The sequence below is a fragment of the Dasypus novemcinctus genome, chromosome 1 (assembly GCF_030445035.2).
Source record: "Dasypus novemcinctus isolate mDasNov1 chromosome 1, mDasNov1.1.hap2, whole genome shotgun sequence".
NCBI classification, from domain to species: domain Eukaryota; kingdom Metazoa; phylum Chordata; class Mammalia; order Cingulata; family Dasypodidae; genus Dasypus; species Dasypus novemcinctus.
In genome coordinates this window covers 67380011-67398029 of record NC_080673.1, presented here as the reverse complement: position 1 = coordinate 67398029, position 18019 = coordinate 67380011, and the positions used below count along the sequence as shown (strand labels likewise).

The following is an 18019-nucleotide window of genomic DNA, read 5'->3' as shown; positions in this document are numbered from 1 at the left end:
ATGACTTTTTATTGTTGCAGCATCTCTTTATATATAATGGATATTAAACTCTTACTGGATATGTGATTTCCAAATATTTTCTCCCATCACCCTTTTCTCAAAGTCCTTTGAGGTAAAAAAGTATTTAATTTTGAGGAGGTCCCATTTATCTATTTTTTTGTCGTTGTTGCCCATACTTTGGATATAAGGTCCATGAAACCACTACCTATCACAAGATCTTGAAGATTTTTCCTGCATTTTCTTCTAGTAGTTTTATGATCCTGGCCTTTTTATTTAGGTCTTTGATCCATTTTGAGTTGAATATTATATAGGGAGTGAGAGAGGGGCTCTCTTTCATTCTTTCCTTTATTGACATCCAGTTCTCCCAGCACCATTTGAAGAGACTGTTTTGTCCCAGTAACATGGACTTGGTAGGACTGTCATAAACCAGCTGACCATGGAGGTGAGGGCCTACTTCTGGGCCTCAGTTCTATCCCACTGATCAATGCGTCTATCTTTTTATCAGTACCATGCTTTTTGACCACAATAGCTTTGTAATATGTTTCAAGGTCAGGTAGTGAAAGTCCTTTCACATCACTCTTTTTTAAAGGATATTTTTGGCTGAGTGCCTTTTACCTTCCAAATATATTTGGTAATTGTCTTTTCTATTTCTGGAAAGTAGGCTATTGGAATTTGATTGGTATGGCATTAAAGCTATAAACCAGTTTGGGTAGGATTGACATCTTCATGATATTTAGTCTTCCAATCAATGAACATGGAATGTCTTTCCATGTTTTTAGGTCTTCTTTGATTTTTTAGCTGTGTTTTGTAGTTTTCTGAATATCTTTGTACATCTTTGGCTAAGTTGATTCCTAGATATTTAAGTCTTTTTGTTGCTATAGTAAATGGAATTTTTTCCTGATTTCCTCCTCAGATTGTTCAATACTAGGTACAGAAATATTACTGATTTATGCATGTTTCTCTTGTATCCTGCCACTTTGCTGAACTTGTTTACTAGCTCAAGTAGCTTTGTCATAGACATTTCAGAATTTTCTAAATGAAGGATCATGTCACATGCAAAGAACAGAATTTTACTTCCTCTTTACCTATTTGGATGCCTTAACTAGATCTTCTAGTACAATGTTGAGTAACAGTGGTGACAGTGGCATCCTTGTCTTGTTCATGATTGTAGTGGGAAAGCTTTCAAACTTTCCCCATTGAGTTTGATGTTGGCTATGGGTTTTTCATAAATGCCTTTTATTGTACTCAAAAACTTTCCTTCTAGTCCTGTCTTTCAAAGTGTTTTTATCACTAAAGGATGCTGGATTTGTTGAATGTCTTTTCTGCATTGATCAAGATGATCATGTGGTTTCTTCCCTTCAATTTGTTAATGAGATGTATTACATTAATTGATTTTCTTACGTTGAATCACCCTTGCATACCAGGAATAAAATCCACTTGGTCATGAGGCATAATTCTTTAAATACAGTGTTGGATTCAATTTGCAAGTATTTTGTTGAGAATTTTTGCATCTGTTCATTAAAGAGATTAGTCTAATTTTCTTTCCTTGTGATACCTTTATCTGGCTTTGGTATTAGGGTGATGTTGGCTTCATAAAATGTGTTGGGTAACTTTCCCTCCTCTTCAATTTTTTGGGAAGAGTTTAAACAGGATTGGTCTTAATTTTTCTCAAAATGCTTGATAGAATGCTTCATGTAAAGCCATCTGGTCCTGACATTTCTCTGTTAGGAGACTTTTGATGACTGTTTCAATCTCTTTAAATGTGATTGGTTTTTAAAGTTCTTATATTTCTTGTAGTGTCAGTGTAGGTTGTCTGTGCATTTCTAGGAATTTGTCCATTTCATCTAGGTGGTCTAATTTGTTGGCATACCATTTTTCACAATATCCTCTTATAATCCTTTTTATTTCTGTTGGGTCAGTCATAACATCCTCTCTTTCATTTCTGATTTTATTTATTTGCCTCTAATCTCTTTTGTTTCTTTGTTAGTGTAAGTAGGGGTTTGTCAATTTTATTGATCTCAGAGAAGCAGCTTTTGCTTTTGTTGATTTTCTTTATTGTCTTTTTGTTCTCAATTTCATGTATTTCTGCTCTAATCTTTGTTATTTCTTTCCTTCTCCTTGCTTTGGGCTTGGTTTGCTGTTCTTTTTGTAGTCCTGCCAGTGTTCAGTTAGGTCTTTGACTTTAGCTTTTCTTTTTTAAAGTATGTATTTAGGACTATACATTTCCTAGCACTGCCTTGCTGTATCCCGTAAGTTTTTATAAGTTGTATTCTCATTTTCATTCATCTTGAGATATTTACTAATTTCACTTATAATTTCTTCTTTGATCCACTGATTGTTTAGTAGTGTGTTGTTTAGCCCCTACACATTTGCATATTTCCCCCTTTCCCATCTATTATGGATTTCCATCTTCATTTCATTAAGACCTAAGAAGGTGCTTTGTATAATTTCAGTATTTTCACTGAAAAGATTGAGAACTGCTTTGTGACCTGAGATATGATCTATCTTAGAAAAAAATCCACAAGCACTTGAGAAGAATGTATAACCCATGGATTTGGATGTAATGTTCTATATATGCCTGTTAGATTTAGCTTGCTTACCATATTGCTCAGGTTCTCTGTTTCCTTGTGGATCTTCTGCCTATTTGTTCTATCTAATGATGTGAGTGGTATGTTAAAGTCCCCAACTATTATTGTAGAGATGTCTATTCTCCCTTCAGGTTTGCCAGAGTTTGCCTCATGTATTCTGGGGCACCCTGGTTAGGTGAAGAGGTATTTATGACTGTTACATATTGCTGGTGGATTGTCCCTTTTCAAAAAAATATTTAATAGACTTCTGCATCTCTTATAACTTTTTTTTTGCATTTAAAGACTGTTTTTAAAGCTACCCCAGCTTTTTTTTGGTCATGGTTTGCATGGAATATCTTTTCCCAACCTTTCACTTTCAGCCAATTTGTATCCCCTGGATCTAAAGTGACTGTCTTGTAAAGTATATGGATGGCACATGTTTATTTATCCATTCTGTCAGCCTATATCTTTTAAATGAGGAGTTTAATCCATTCACATGAATGATACTGTACTTCTACCATTTTATTCTTTGGCTTTCAGATGTCATATTTTATTTTTGTCTGTCTTTTTACTTTTTTGGTTATCCTTTCTGACAGTCTTCCCTTCTATACTCTCCTCCAAGCCTGTCTCTCCTGTCTTTTTCTTTTGGACTGTAAGGCACACTTTAATGCTTCCTGTAAAGCCAGACTCTTTTTTTTTTACAAACTCCCTTAGTTTCTGTTTATTTGTGAATATTTTAAACTCAACTTCCTATTTGAAGAACATTTTTTACCAGATAAAGAATTCTTGGCTGGCAATTTTACTCTTTCAGTATCCTAATTATATCATACTACTGTTTTTTTGCCTCCATTGTTTATGATGAGAAATTCACACTAAGCTTACCAGGCATCCCTTGAATGTGATGGTTTGGTTCTCTCTTCTTGCACTCAGAATTTTCTCTTTATCTTTGATGTTAGACATTCCAGAGTAGTATGTCTCTTGGAGTAGGTCTATTCACATTTATTCTGATTGGGGTATGTTGTACTTCTTGGACATGTAAATTCATTTCTTTAGTGTGTGTTGGAAAATCTTCAGTCATTATTTCCTTGAATACTCTTTTTGCCCCCTTTCCCTTCTCGTCTCCTTCTGGAACTCCCATAGCACATGTTGTTGCACTTTGTAGTATCATTCGACTCCCTTAGCCCCTGCTCAATTCTCTCCATTCTTTTCTCTCTGTGTTTTTGCCCGCTTCAGTTTAAGTGGTTCTTTCTTCTGTATCATTTCTTTCATCTATAACTTTGAGTCTGATGTTATGTGCCTCTATTGTATTTTTGCTCTCACCTTTTGTGTCTTTCATTCTCATTAACTGTTATTTTTTATTCAGGTTTTCAAATTCTTCTTTGTGCTCATCCAGTGTCCTCTTGATGTTATCTCTTTAGTCATATTGTGTTTCAACTTGCTGATCTGATTTAGAGATTTGTATGAACCTTGTTGATTGGTTGTCTCAAATCCTGTATATCATCTGGGGCTTTGATATATTCCTTTGCTTGGGCTATATCTTCCATTTTCTTAGTATGGCTTATAATTTTCTGCTAATGTCTAGGCATCTGATTATGATAGTGAATTTACACTGATGCTCAATTTCTTTCTCTTTTGTAGGGATTTAGTGGCAGGAGGCTGTGTCTTACTGTTGTTTTTTGATTTGTGGTTTGACCTATTCTAGCTCTTTAGGATTATTACTGTTTAGTTGCTCAAATCCAGGCCATGAACTCAATAACAGTTTGCAGAACTACTTCCAAAGGCATTGGGGAGAGAGGCTGTAAAGGCCCGAAAAAGCCTGTTTTATTTTATTTACTTTTAATTTCCTTGCATGCACTTCTTTGTTTTGCCAGCAGATAGCACTCTTTGGCAGCCCTCTCAGTTCAAACCCTGGTTGGAATATATTTGTTGCAACACCATCTACAACAATGTGACAAAGTATCCTGCTTCAAGGCTATTCAGAGCCTCACAAATCAAACTTTCTCAGAGGCTATTCTCTAACCTTTGCCAGCAGTTCCCCTTCTTTTTCAAGTAGGAAATACTTTCACTTCCCTCTGCATCCTCAACAACCAGTCCCTGTCAGTAGCGAGGGTGCTTGTGAGAAATGGCTATTTTTTATCCACTGGCAGCTCCCAGGGCAAAAAATGATGTGGCCCCTCTACGTGGAAGGGCTCTTGGGACACAGCAGACCAAGTTTGTTAGCCAAAAGCAGAATCAGCCTTTGGTTGCATCCCTTTTTCTCCCCTATCTTGGGGAGGTGGACCCCCACAGCCCCCTCTGTCCAAAGCTGTCAGCCAGAGGCCAGAGAATTCAAAGCTCTCTGTCTGAGAGTGGGGGATGGGTACTGGCAGCGGCATCTGCAATTTTTACTCACAGTATTCCTTTTGAGATTCTTTTCCTTTGCCCCTCTCTCTTCTAGATGGATCCAGCCTTCCCCTGGTGCCTTAAACCCTAAAATATTTTTTCAGGTTATTTCTGCCTACCCTCTTGGTATTTTTTTGGGTAAAGCGAGTCCTCTGTCTCTCTAATCATCCATCCAGGTTTTTTTTAAACTTATTTTAAACTACTTTCAAACTTACAGGACAGTCACAAAAGTAATGCAACCCCCTTTAGAGAACTTCAGCATATGTCTACCCTCCCTGGTATCCAGATACACCCATCCTCTCCTTTTCCTTTTTCCTTTCCTTTCCTCCCTCCGTCCCTTCTTTCCATCTCTCTATCTAGCATCCATTTTCTGAACATTAAGTGTGGTTATGCACATCAAGCTCCTTGAACACTTAATCCTGCCATGTATATTTCTTTAAAAAACAAGGATATTCACATATTCACCTTAAGTTAGTTATAAAGTTCAAGAAATTTAACATTGATATATAGCTTACAGTCTAAATTCCAGTAGTCTCATATGACCCAATTATGACCCTCTGAAACTTTTCTTCTCCCTTGCTAGATACCATCTAGGATCATGTATTACATTTAATTGTTATTGTCTCTTCAGATGCTTTATCTTATTTTTTAAAAATTATGGGAACATATATACAACATAAACCTTCCCAACTCAACCTTTGTCAAGCTTACATGCAGTGGGATTAATCACACTTATACTTATCATAATGCATAGAAGGAACCTTATACACATTATGCATTAACTCCCCATTCCCCCTGCCTGCTACCACTGGCAACCTGTACTTCTATTTTCTGTCTCTATGAGCTTGCATATTCTCTGATATTTTCTTTGTTGTTACCAGGGGGCTTGAATTTAATATCCCAAATCTGTGAGAAATCGCCTTTTTTTTTGACACCAAATCACTCAATAATATACACAAACTATATTCTTACACCCTACTGTGCCCCTACTTTTATGTAGTTTTTGCTACAAATACATGTTTACATATTATGAGTTCCAAACCACTGATTTGAAATTACATTGTATGCATTTTCCTTTTAGAGTCAGTAGAAAGTAAAAAGTGGAGTTACAAATAAAACTGCAATAGTGCTGGCGTTTATATTTACCCATGTTGTTACCCTAACTGAAGATATTTATTTTTCCATGTGGCTTTGATCTATTGTCTATTGTCCTTTCTTTTCAACATGTAGTACTCTCTTTACCATCTCTTACAGGGCTGCCCTAGTGGTGATGAATCCCTCAGCTTTTTGGAGGGGAATGTCTTAATCTCTCCTTCATTTTAGAAAGACAGGTTGCTGGATACAGAATTCTTGGTTGATATTTTTTTTGCTTTCAACACCTTAATTGGTCATATCATTGCCTTCTTGCCCCTATGGTTTCTGATAAATCATTACTTAATCTTATTGAGGCTTCATTTTATGTGACACATAGCTTCTCTCTTGAGGCTTTCAGAATTCTCTCAATATCTGGCATTTGACAGTTTGATTCTAATATGCCATGGCATGTGTCTATTTGGGTTTATCCTATTTGGAGTCTGTTGAGCATCTTAGATGTATTTATTCCTGTCTTTGGTTAAATTTGGGAAATTTTCAGTGGTTATTTCTTTGCAAACTCTCTCTGCCCCTTTCTTCTCCTTCTCGGACTCCCACAGTGCATATACTGGTACACTTGATGGTATCTCACATGTTCCTCAGGTTCTGTTTACTTTTCTTCATTCTTTCTTCTTTTTGCTCCTCAGATTTCAGTTGTCTTAGCCTCAAGTTGAGATTCTTTCTTCTGCCAAATCCAATCTGCTGTTAAACCACTGCAGGTATTTAAAAATTTCTGTTACACTGATTTTCAGCTCTGTTTGGTTCCTTTTCATAATTTCCATCACTCTACTGATATTTTCTCTGTTTTCACCTCTTGTTTTCCTGACTTCTTTTAGCTCTTTGAGTTTAGGACCATTTCAAAAGAAGTTTTTGACAGGTATGTCCCAGGCCTGGTCTTACTCAGTGACTGTTTCTAATACTTTGTCTTTCACCTTTGCTTGGGTCATCACTTCCTGTTTGTATGTTGCTACACTTTGAAACCTGGCCATTTTAACATTTTAAGGTATTATCACTGGAATTTAAACTTGGAGGCATCTGTTCCTTAAGCTTGCATCCAGTTGGTTTTATGACAGAGATTTCTTTGAATGCCAGGAGATTTAAAAAAAAGAAAAAAGAAAAAAGAAAAAAAAAAAAAAAGGGAAAAAAGACAACAGCTTTCTCAATGCACCGTATGTCATATAGCCAGCAATGCCTTGCCCCAGGAAGCACAACTTGACTGCTCTCTGTGTTATGTATAAAATTTCCATGAATTGCCCTCTACATACAGGACAAGTTCTAGAACAGTGAGTCCCTTAAGCCACTACCAGACTGGCTGGGCTAGACTTATATGCTCCCAGTAGGTGCTAGGAGCATGTAAGTCCTGCTCCCTCTGGAACTGGGACCAGGGATCTGCACTGGGAGCCTGGGCCAGCTCCTTGTTGAACTGATAAGGGGTAGAGAGAGGTGCCAGCCAGGATGCCATGAGATCTTAACACTTATAAGCAGCCTTTGTCTTGATTCAGTGCATGCCCTTTACTGCAGTCCTTAAACTGTTTTCTGGATCTATGAGAAAGATGTTTCTTTCAGTTTGTTCAAATCTTCTGTGGTGGAATAAGAGTACCTTACTTCACCATCTTGATTGGGTCTGGGACCATTGTAGTTTTATTTACATTTTCCTTATAAAAATAATGAAGTTGAACATCTCTTCTATTAAGTGCCTATTTAACTCTTCTCCTTAGTTTTGGAAATGGGCAGGGTTTTTTCTCCCTTATAATTGGTAGGAGTTTTTATATTTTGGATATGAGTCCTTTTTCAGTTGTATACAGTAAAAATCCCATCTTCTACATCTCACTATCTTCATGTGTTTAATGGTCAAAATATGTTAATTTTAATGAAATCCAATTTATCTATTATTTATGATTAGTGCTGTTTGCATTCTTTTTTTTTGAGGTACCGGGGACTGAACCCAGGACCTCATATGTGGAAAGCCAGCGTTCAACCACTGAACCACATTGGCTTACCTGAGTTGGTTTTATTGCTTGTTTTGCTTGTTTTCTGTTACTTTTGTTTTTTCAGGAGGCACAGGGAACTGAACTCTGAACCTCCCATGTGGGAGATGGGCATTCAACTGTTTGAACCACATTTGCTCCCCCTGTTTGCATTCTGTGTCAGAAAATTTTTCCTCCAAAATCACAAAGATTTTTTTCCTAGAAACTCTACTGTTTTACAGCTCTCAGGTAGGTCTATAAGCCAGCTCAAAATATTAACATATGTGGTGTGAAATGGGGGTCAAAGTTCACTTTTGAAATAAGGATCCAATTGATCCAGGATCATTTACTGTAAAGACAATTCTTCCCCCATGAACTGTAGTGGTGTCTTTGTTGTAAACCAGGTAATTACGTATAGATGGGTTTGTTTCTGGACTCCATTTTGTTCTATTGATTAAGTTGATTATTCTTATGCTGTTAACACCAATTTCCTTTAATTACTATGCTTTTATAGCAAATCTTGATATGTGGGAGTGCTAATCCTCTTCCTTTGTTCTTCAAAGACTTCCCATAATCTATAGCAAACAGTACAAACTTCTTTATATGGCATATAAGGCCCTCTTTTTAATACTTCCAATTTTTATAAATAAAAATACAGTGCTTGGTATTTGCTATCAGAGGCATGCAATAAATTTATGTTGATATGAATTAGGTTGCAATATGACCCCATTAGAGGTCTAAATCTTCTCATGATTCTTTGTAGTAAGAAAAAAAAAGTAAAACACTACCACTACCACCCCATAGCCTTACTATGAAACTGGAAGATGTAAACTGTTATCAATAAATGTTAGTATTTTTTAAAAAATCTCATGGAATGGTAAAGGTAAGGAAAATGTTAATGTTGATACCTGTGCTTTCTGAAACTCCCTTACATAGGCTATAATATTCCTGAAGCATGCAAGTATTAGAATAAAGAAGGCAGAAAAAAGGAGAGAAAATAAAAGGGTTTTGTTTTTTTTTAAAGATGAGCCTTTGTACTTGCCTTCTTCTTAGCATGGAATTCTTGGAGTAGCTATGAGTGGTTCTCAGAGCATAGTGATGTAACATTCCCTGTAGAGTTAGTTTTCGAGAAGTTCAATTTTTCAGAGGCTACTATAGAGTGAGCAGGGAGGATGCTGTCTGTAAAGTCATGTAATCTTCAGTTTTGCTAGTTGAGCTAGTGCTGCTTAAATTGCTTTGAAAGGAACATCAGTGTATTTCATGATTGGAAAAGATTTTATTTTGGTAGATAGTGAAACCAATCATTTTCAAGTATGCCTGCCAAATTCTACACTACAGAAATGACTGGATAACACTTTGAATTATGATTTAGTGTTGCTATCTGATGAGAAGGCAAAAAAAAGGGGTGGGTGCTTAAAATGTTTTACTAGGTCTCCCTAAATATTCTCAATACTTCAATTTTCACAAATGCACATTATTTCCTACTAGTCCAAAAAGTACCTTTAATTTAGCTTTTTTTTGAGCCTCCAGAGCAATTTTTCTTAAATCCTCAATCTCTTTCTGTAACTGTTCATTTTCTTGTTGAAGTTTCAGTCTTTGTTCACTGACAAGTCCACAATTCTCTCTCTCAGACTCCAACACATTTTGAAGTTTCTGAATCATTTCTTGGCAACGTGATATCTCTTCCGAGGAACTGATTAAAAAACAAAACAAAAAGAACCCCTAATTTAATGAACTATAATAAAAGTCAAGATGACTGTCTACATTTTATAGTATACAAATGTTTTCGTTTTTACTGAGCCATTTTTCTTCAGTTTAGACTTAAACTTTGTGTTTTCAAAATATGTTATATAAGGCAAATAATTCAATCTAACAATCTTACATAGGAATGGGTAAATTGAAGTGGTTATTACTCACTAAAATCAATGTGAAAGTTCTTTCAAATTATTTCTAACATTGAGAATCATTGTGTAAGGTAGACCTGAAGGGGTCAAAGAGAGGCAAATAAAAAGACGACCAAGTAGGTAATAATCAAAACTCGTACTTTATCAATAAATAACAACAACAACAAAATACAAAAGCTTACTACATTACAAAATTATAAGGGTAGGATCATATTTTCCTGTTACATGCCTTAGGAATGGATTTTATAAACTTCTAGTTTTCTCATCATAGGTTAAATAAGTTGTGTTTTTTGGACGTTCTGAACAATGGCTTATTGGATGAGAAAATTTCTAAACATGTATGTTGCTTCAATACACTGAATTTTCATGCTTATCCTTTTTAATTTCCATTTTATGAAACTAAAATATCAATCACTTTGAAAATTCCCTGGTCAATAGGTATCAGTGAGAATACATATTTCCTAGTGAATAGGTGTCACACAGAATGTAAAAATGCTACTGATATTGTTACAGCGTAAGAAAACTACTGTTTGAAAGCAGAGAAATTCTTAAACAAGTTCCATATGGTGAATGAATTATCCCTTCATAACCCTACTTTGTCAGCCTGAAAATCATGCCTTTTAAAATTTTTCTGCAAGCTCTGACTTAGCCATATCTACAAATGCTTCAGGCGAAACATGGTTAGTGGCTGTTTCTCTGATCCTTTATTCTGCCTTTCTAGACCTTTGCTTGCTTAGCTCCTCCTACTTTCTTATAAATTCTACTTCTGACATTAAATCCTTTATTCCCATAATACTTGTAGCACTCTTATCCTCTCTAAATCTTGACTGATAAAGTTACTAATGAAACAGTGGATTGAGGAAATGATGATCAACAGAAGGCCCTAACATCACCATCTGTGGTGATTATATGTCCCATCAAACACATGGTCTTAATCTTAATCTGCATTCCTTTGGGTGTGGCTGTGTTGTAAACAGGATCTTTTGGAAATGTTATTTTCAGTTAAGGTGTGGCTCAATTGAATAGGGTGGGTGTTAATTCATATTATTACAGCTCTTATAAAGAGAACCTGGAAGTGACAGAACCAAAAAAGGAGAGGATATCCCTTTGTGATGGAAGGCAGAAATACAAACCAAGGAGCCCTAAGGATCACCAGCCACCAGCACCAGAACGCTACACTCTGGTAGAAAGCAAGCCTTGCCGTTATCTTGATTTTGGACTGCTAGCCTCAAAAAATGAGCCAATAAACTTGTTATTATTAAGGTCAACACATTGTGTGGTATTTGTCACAAGAGCCTGGCAAACTAAGACACCATCTATGAAGAATTTTTACAAAAAGTTGAAATTTTAAAAATTGAAATAAAGTCTGAATTTAAAAAAAATGAAAACTGGATCAGACCAAGCCTCTTGATCTAATTACTAGTTTTTAGGAACTACAGGAGAAAGACAAACATGTTAAATGATAGCATGTATATGCATGTGGAAACTCTTCAACACAAACAATTCAGTTTTTTTTTTCAACAAATAATTTGTGGAAAAAAATACAGAAAAGGGAACTTAAAAACTATAGCACTTTTAGCATATATTATAGAAGCAGATGTGAACAGAACTCACACTCAAGAGAAATCTTTTGAATGAAGTGATTGTAAGAAAGCCTTCATCAATTATAACTTGTCAAGGCACATATGAGAATTCACATCAGATAAAATCCATGCATGTAGGGAATGTAGGAAAGTTTCACTAAATCTTCATGCATGAACATGTAAGAATTTACACTGGAGAGAAACACTCTTACTGTAAAGAATTTATGGAAGAACATGGGCTTATTCTTATCTTTTACTGAACACCAGTTCAAATTTATCCTTAGAGAAGTTTTCTGAATGTAAGGAATATGGGAAAGCCTTTCACACACTCCTCATACCTTACACATAAGAACACATGCTACAAAAGAAGACTTATGGTTGTACTGGTTGCAGGAAAGTCTTTAGATATACTTATCTCTTACTTAACATATAAAAATTCACACTGTAAAAAATATCTTTTAAACATATTCTATGATAGAAATTGAGGTTTCATGCAATAATAAGCAAGTTTTACTGTATTAAGTAACATACTGGGGGGAAAGGATGAAAAATATTCAGAATGGATATGCCATATTATATGGTTATCATTTTATGAATAATGAAATCAACATGATGGACCATTATAAGAATGTTAAGTACTACAAGAAATATGTTAAAGTGTAAACTGAGCATAAAAACAATTACTATAAACAAGAACTATAATAGCTGCAAATTCAGTATGGAAAAAAACAAGCTTATGAATGTCTATTTAAAGTATAGGGAAATGTATAACAATGATTTTTGGCAGTAGATGAGGATTCTGGTTAATAATATAATATAGGAATGTCCTACAAAAAGGAGTTAAGAATGTGGTAATAAGTGGGAAAAATATAACTAATGTAATTTATAGACTACAGTTAACAACAGTATTGTAATGTTTTTAGAACAAATGCTAAGTTGGTAATATAGTATTGCTAACGTTAAAGGGAAAAAAAAAGAAAATGGGGTTTGATTCTGTGGGATATGGATATGATTAAGCATTTTTTTCTCTCCTTTTTTTTTTTTTCATTAGTAAGGAGACCTTGACTATGTCATTTGACTAATCTGTGTTTATCTGTGTACCTTTCTGAGTACTAGAGGAACAAATGAGTTAGTAGTTGGAATTAGATATGATAAAAGTGCTTGGACAGAACTTTTTAGGAGTAACGCTTCCCTAACCTGTTGAACTGCCTTTCTCTGATTTTTTTTTTTCTGTTGAATTTGAAATAAAGTTATTTAAAAAAAATAAAGTACACTTATGTAAGGAAGAATTTAAAATAATACGGCTTACAAGTGTTAAATAACCTTGAAAAAAATTCTATTCGATCCTAAAAAGTTTTTTTCAACCTAAGATATACTATATCTTACCAAGAAAAAGAAAAAAAAAGTAGACCATCCATCAAAAAACTACGTAAATTCTAAGACGGTATCGCAGAAAAGCCAAAAGAAAAACTTACTTTATTTCAAGTTGTTTTATTCTATTTTCTGCTGTCTTAAGTCTTAGCTGAAGATCATCTTTTGAACGCTCTGCAATCAAGCATCTTTGAAGCATTTCCTCCAGTTTTCTGTAATCACTTTCATTTCCTCTGCCTTCACGGTAAATCTGCAGAAGAAACTCATATGTACATTACCTTAGAGAAGGAAATTGCCCTAATAAATTATACAGTTTAGAAAATGAAAGCAATGATGAGCAAATAAAAACTAGAGAATAACACCTATGATCATGTTTCATCTGTTGCTATTCTAACATATTAAAAACATATCAATGATTAATTTTGGTTGTAACATTTAGAAAATAAAACGCTGAAAACTGACATATCAAATAGCCTATTTTTTAAAAGTATTCATGTTTGTGGTAAACTATTCAAATAATACAGAAATGTAAAATGGATGAAGTTAAGAAACCACTCTAAACATCACCTCTTAGAGATAACCATTGTTGATTCTCTTCTCTGATGAACACCCTTCAAGATAATTTTCTATACCAATATTCAAATATACAGATAAATGGTGTGGTACATTGAGAACAGTCTGAAAGTGACTCCAGAATCTTACTTTAGACTACCTGTACAACAATGTAGCTGGGATGGGAGTTCCTCCTTTCCCAGCTGGAGGGTTGTACTCAAGCTCAGCTTCCCATGAGACTAGGTGGGCTTCCTCCCAAAGCATGTGGGACTGTAACATCCCAAAGGTCCCATGGTTTTCCAGGGACTCATGTTTTGGACAAATCCTTCACTTAGTCACCTCTAAATCCAGCCTTTCTGGTCATGTAACCTGAGTCTTCCCCCACTGCTTTGTTGCTCCTGCTCTATAGAAAGATAGAACATCAGTTTGTCAATGTCCCACCACTGAAACAGACTGGCACTGTGGTATCAATGGTACTCTGCTCTTAGCATGCTTGTTTGTGGTACTGTGGGACAACAGGCACCTCTGCCTTCTCTTCACCTGCTCCCTTTAGCCTTTAACATTTTTCATTTCCCCAATAAGGCCTATTCCTTAACCTGTGTCACATATTACAAAATCCACCCCAAATTCTGATGTATAGCAGGTGGCAATCTAAATGGAACTTTACATGACTTAACAGTTGGAAACCCAGAAGGGATCCACCTTGCAAGAGCTTCTAACTAGAACATAATATGTACACTTTTTTTTCCTATAAATGTCATTAGACATTATGTTCTGTTTTGTAAATTACTATTACTAGCTGATGTTATGATCACTCCATGCAATACTACAGTTATATCACATCATTATTATTTTTTTAAAGATTTTATTTATTTTTCCCCTTTCCCCTCCTCCTGCCCTGCTGTTTTTGCTGTGTTGTCTTCCCTTTTCATTTTCTCTCCTCTAGGATTCACTGGGATTTAATCCTGGAGACCTCTGATGTGGAGACAGGTTCCCTGTCAATTGTATATCAATCCAGTTTCTGGTTTCTGCTGCATTTCACCTTGACTCTCCCTTTGTCTTTCTTTTGATGCGTCATCATCTTGCTGCGTGACTCACTTGCACAGGCACTGGCTCACTATGCAGGCACTTGCACAGGCACTGGCTCACCATGTGGGCATTCACGGGCACTGGCTCACCACCATGTGGGCATTCATGTGGGCACTAGCTCACCAAGCAGGCACTCACGCAGGAATTGGCTTGCCACACGGGCATGCTTTCTTTTCTTCTTTTTCACCAGGAGGCCCCAGGGATTGAACCTGGGTCCTCCCATATAGTAGGCGGAAGCTCTATCACTTGAGCCACATCCACTTCCCTATATCACATCATTATTATGCTATCTTGCTCTTATTTGAAAATCAAATTCTGATTCTACCATTTACCATTTTTTAATACAGGGCAAGTTATTTAACCTCTGTGAAAGTTCCTATGACAGTGTTTAAAACATAGTAATTACTCAAATTTAGTCTCCTTTTCTTTTCCCAAGGTACTTTAAAAGATGGGATTATCTACTGTTAATGAATAATTATGTAAATAACAAATTCCAAACTATACTCTTCTGGCAATGTTTTTTCTCAAATGTCATTGCACTAAACATTTTTTCTAACTTTTATGAAGTAAAAATCTGTACTCTTAAAAAGTAAAAAATCACAGCAAGTTACAACTTTCTGGATTTATATACTTGTTATATATATATATATATATATAAGATTTATTATTTATTTATTTCTCTCCCATTCCCCTCTCCCCTCCCCCCTCCGCCCCCCCAGTTGCCTGCTCTCTGTGTCCATTTGCTGTGTGTTCTTCTGTGTCTGCTTATATTCCTGTCAGCAGCACTGGGAATCTGTGTCTCTTTTTGTTGCATTATCTTGCTGCATCAGCTCTCCATGTGTATGGCACCACTCCTGGGCAGGCTGCACTTTCTTTTCACTGGGTGGCTCTCCTTAGGGGGTGCACTCCTTGCGTGTGGGGCTCCCCTATGCAGGAGACACCCCTGCGTGGCATGGCACTCCTTGTGCACATAAGCACTGCGTGTGGGCCAGCTCATCACACAGGTCAGGAGGCCCTGGGTTTGAACCCTGGGCCTTCCATGTGGTAGGGCAGACGCTCTATCTGTTGAGCCAAATCTACTTCCCTTGTTATATTTATTGATGGCCTAAATCCAGTAAGACTCGGCATAAAGTGCTAATAGACTAGAAAGACAAAATGAAATTTATTATTGGGATGTGGTTCAAGTAAGCAAGATAGAAATTTCACAAAATTTATACCTTTAAGTAAAAGTTCAGAGAGTGTGCCCACTTTTGGAAAGAAATGTTTGCAGGCAATATGAATATGTAAATACAGACTCTGAATATATTCCAAGAAAATAAAAACACTCACCAGGAGAATACTTATAAATATAGGGTTGCTAGAAGATAGTGTGAAGGAAGCAGATAGTAATGTTGAATATTTGCAGTTGTGTTTTAGTACTTATTTTTTCCTTTCTCTTTTTACCTTTTCTAGTTCTTCTTCGACTGCTCTTTTCTCCCTAAGGGCTCGTTCAACTTGGCCTTGTTTTTCTGCACACTCCTATAAATTCAAATAAATATAGATAGTAAAACCATAAGAAAAAATGGGGAAAAATGGAGAAGCAAAATAATTTGTTCATAAGGGAAATACCACTGTTACTCTATCAATACAGTAAGGCCATATTGAAAAAAAAAGGTTCAGTCATAAAGCACTACATATCCCAAGATTTTAGAAATTACTACCAGCTACAAAATGCCAAGGAGTTTTAATTAAACCAACTAGGTGGGTGACAGTAGTTGGGGAAATACATGAAGGAAAAAATGAAAAAATGGGAACCCCTTTTCAAACTACAGCTTTTCTTTTCATAAACTCTGACCACATATTTTGAATCAGAAACACAGAATTGTACAGTGGCGTAACAGCCTGAAGGATAACCTGTGGCACATGAGTAATAAATCAATTTTTTCTTTGTAAAATTAACAAACGCAGTGGAAAACTACTAAAAATATTTTAAAAGTATGAACACAAAACATTTTTGCTAAAAGGTTTTAATCAGCAAATTCAGCAAGTACGTCAGTAAATAAAATTTAATAGGAGACTAAAACAATAAAAAATTCATTATAATTATTGGTTCTTCACAGGTTGTTTTTTTTTTTGACAACTTAGAGAATGGGTACAGTTATTTTCTACTAATTTTGAATCATGCTTTGGGTGAACCCACTTTGCTAACAGCATGATACTAATGATATTCAATTATCTTTATCATATCTTGGTTATATAGAGGTAGTTTATTTCAATATGTTTTTACATTTTAAAATAAGCTTCCAAATTATGACCAAAATGAAGCATCTTTTATTATAATAACGATAATAAAGTAAAAATGTCATGACAAATGAGATAGTTAATTTACATTTTAAGATAGATTCCTTAGTGCATAAGAAATACAACTTTAATGTTCAATATATTTTTTATAGTAAGTTGCTAATCTAAGAAAAAGTACATTTATGGTGAGAAATTTAAGATTTCTCGTTTGTTTATAACTCCTCCCATGTGATCTTCAAGGTAGATACTAATAAAGTAGGATCACACTTATGGATTTTTGAGTAGTATATAAAAAATAGCATGTAATAAGTATGCTATGCATCTCTCTCCATGCAATCCACAATCACGTTTTCAAATGATGACAGCTGAAAGAATACTTGGTTAACCCTGAGGTAACAAATGTGATATGAAATAGAAGAGTTGAAACCTCTACAGAGAATTATCATACTAATTCTGTTATAAAGATACTATAATGTTAAAGCAAACATTAAATAACATTTAAACATTTACATTAAATAACTGCTAAAAGGGTTTCACAGATACCAATTACATTAATCACCACTGACATGTACATTTTGGGGGAAATTATTACAAAAGGTAATAGATTTTTTTCCCCAAGTACTAATGGAGTATTTCCAAAATCATATCATATAGTGTATCCAAATAAAAGTTTTAACATATATTAAGAATTATTGATATGGACCATGTTCTGGGACCCATATATATCTAAATCAGAAATCACAATAAACAGCCTAAACCACCATATATTTGGAAATTAAAAATTAGACATTAAAAAATTCATGGATCAAAGAAACGATTATAGTAAATATTTTATTTTACTTGTATAAATTTGGGCATTTTATTACTAATCTTCTATCTCATTTGTATTACAGATTAACAGCAATCTCTACTACTTGTCGAAATTAAAATCTTGAGCATTCTTAAGAAAAACTATACCTGGTAGGAGAAAATAAGGCTGAAGTATGTGTTGCTCTCCAAAGGGAGTTATGTGGCTGGGGGTACACTGGCCTGGCTCCTTCTTAAACTTACCAAAAAACATCTGCACACTAACCTAAAATATATATATATATTTTTCTCTTTTTGTAATTATAACATAATTTTGGGTCAGTTAAAAGTATGCTTAACATCTCTACTCGATTTCATCTTTCTGGCTTGGTGAAACTGCTATCTAA

General features: G+C 35.2%; 1 protein-coding gene across 1 annotated transcript in view; it reads right to left on the bottom strand.

Moving 5' to 3' along the window:
• The window catches only part of SCLT1 (sodium channel and clathrin linker 1), a 289648-nt gene that overhangs the window by 88743 nt on the left and 182886 nt on the right, over positions 1-18019 (bottom strand). The window contains exons 15-17 of the mRNA XM_004466256.4: positions 15990-16064; positions 13010-13155; positions 9548-9740 (exon numbers count right to left, since the gene is read on the bottom strand). Of these exons, the coding sequence (XP_004466313.1) occupies positions 9548-9740; positions 13010-13155; positions 15990-16064 (414 nt within the window). The remainder of the gene's footprint in view (positions 1-9547; positions 9741-13009; positions 13156-15989; positions 16065-18019) is intronic.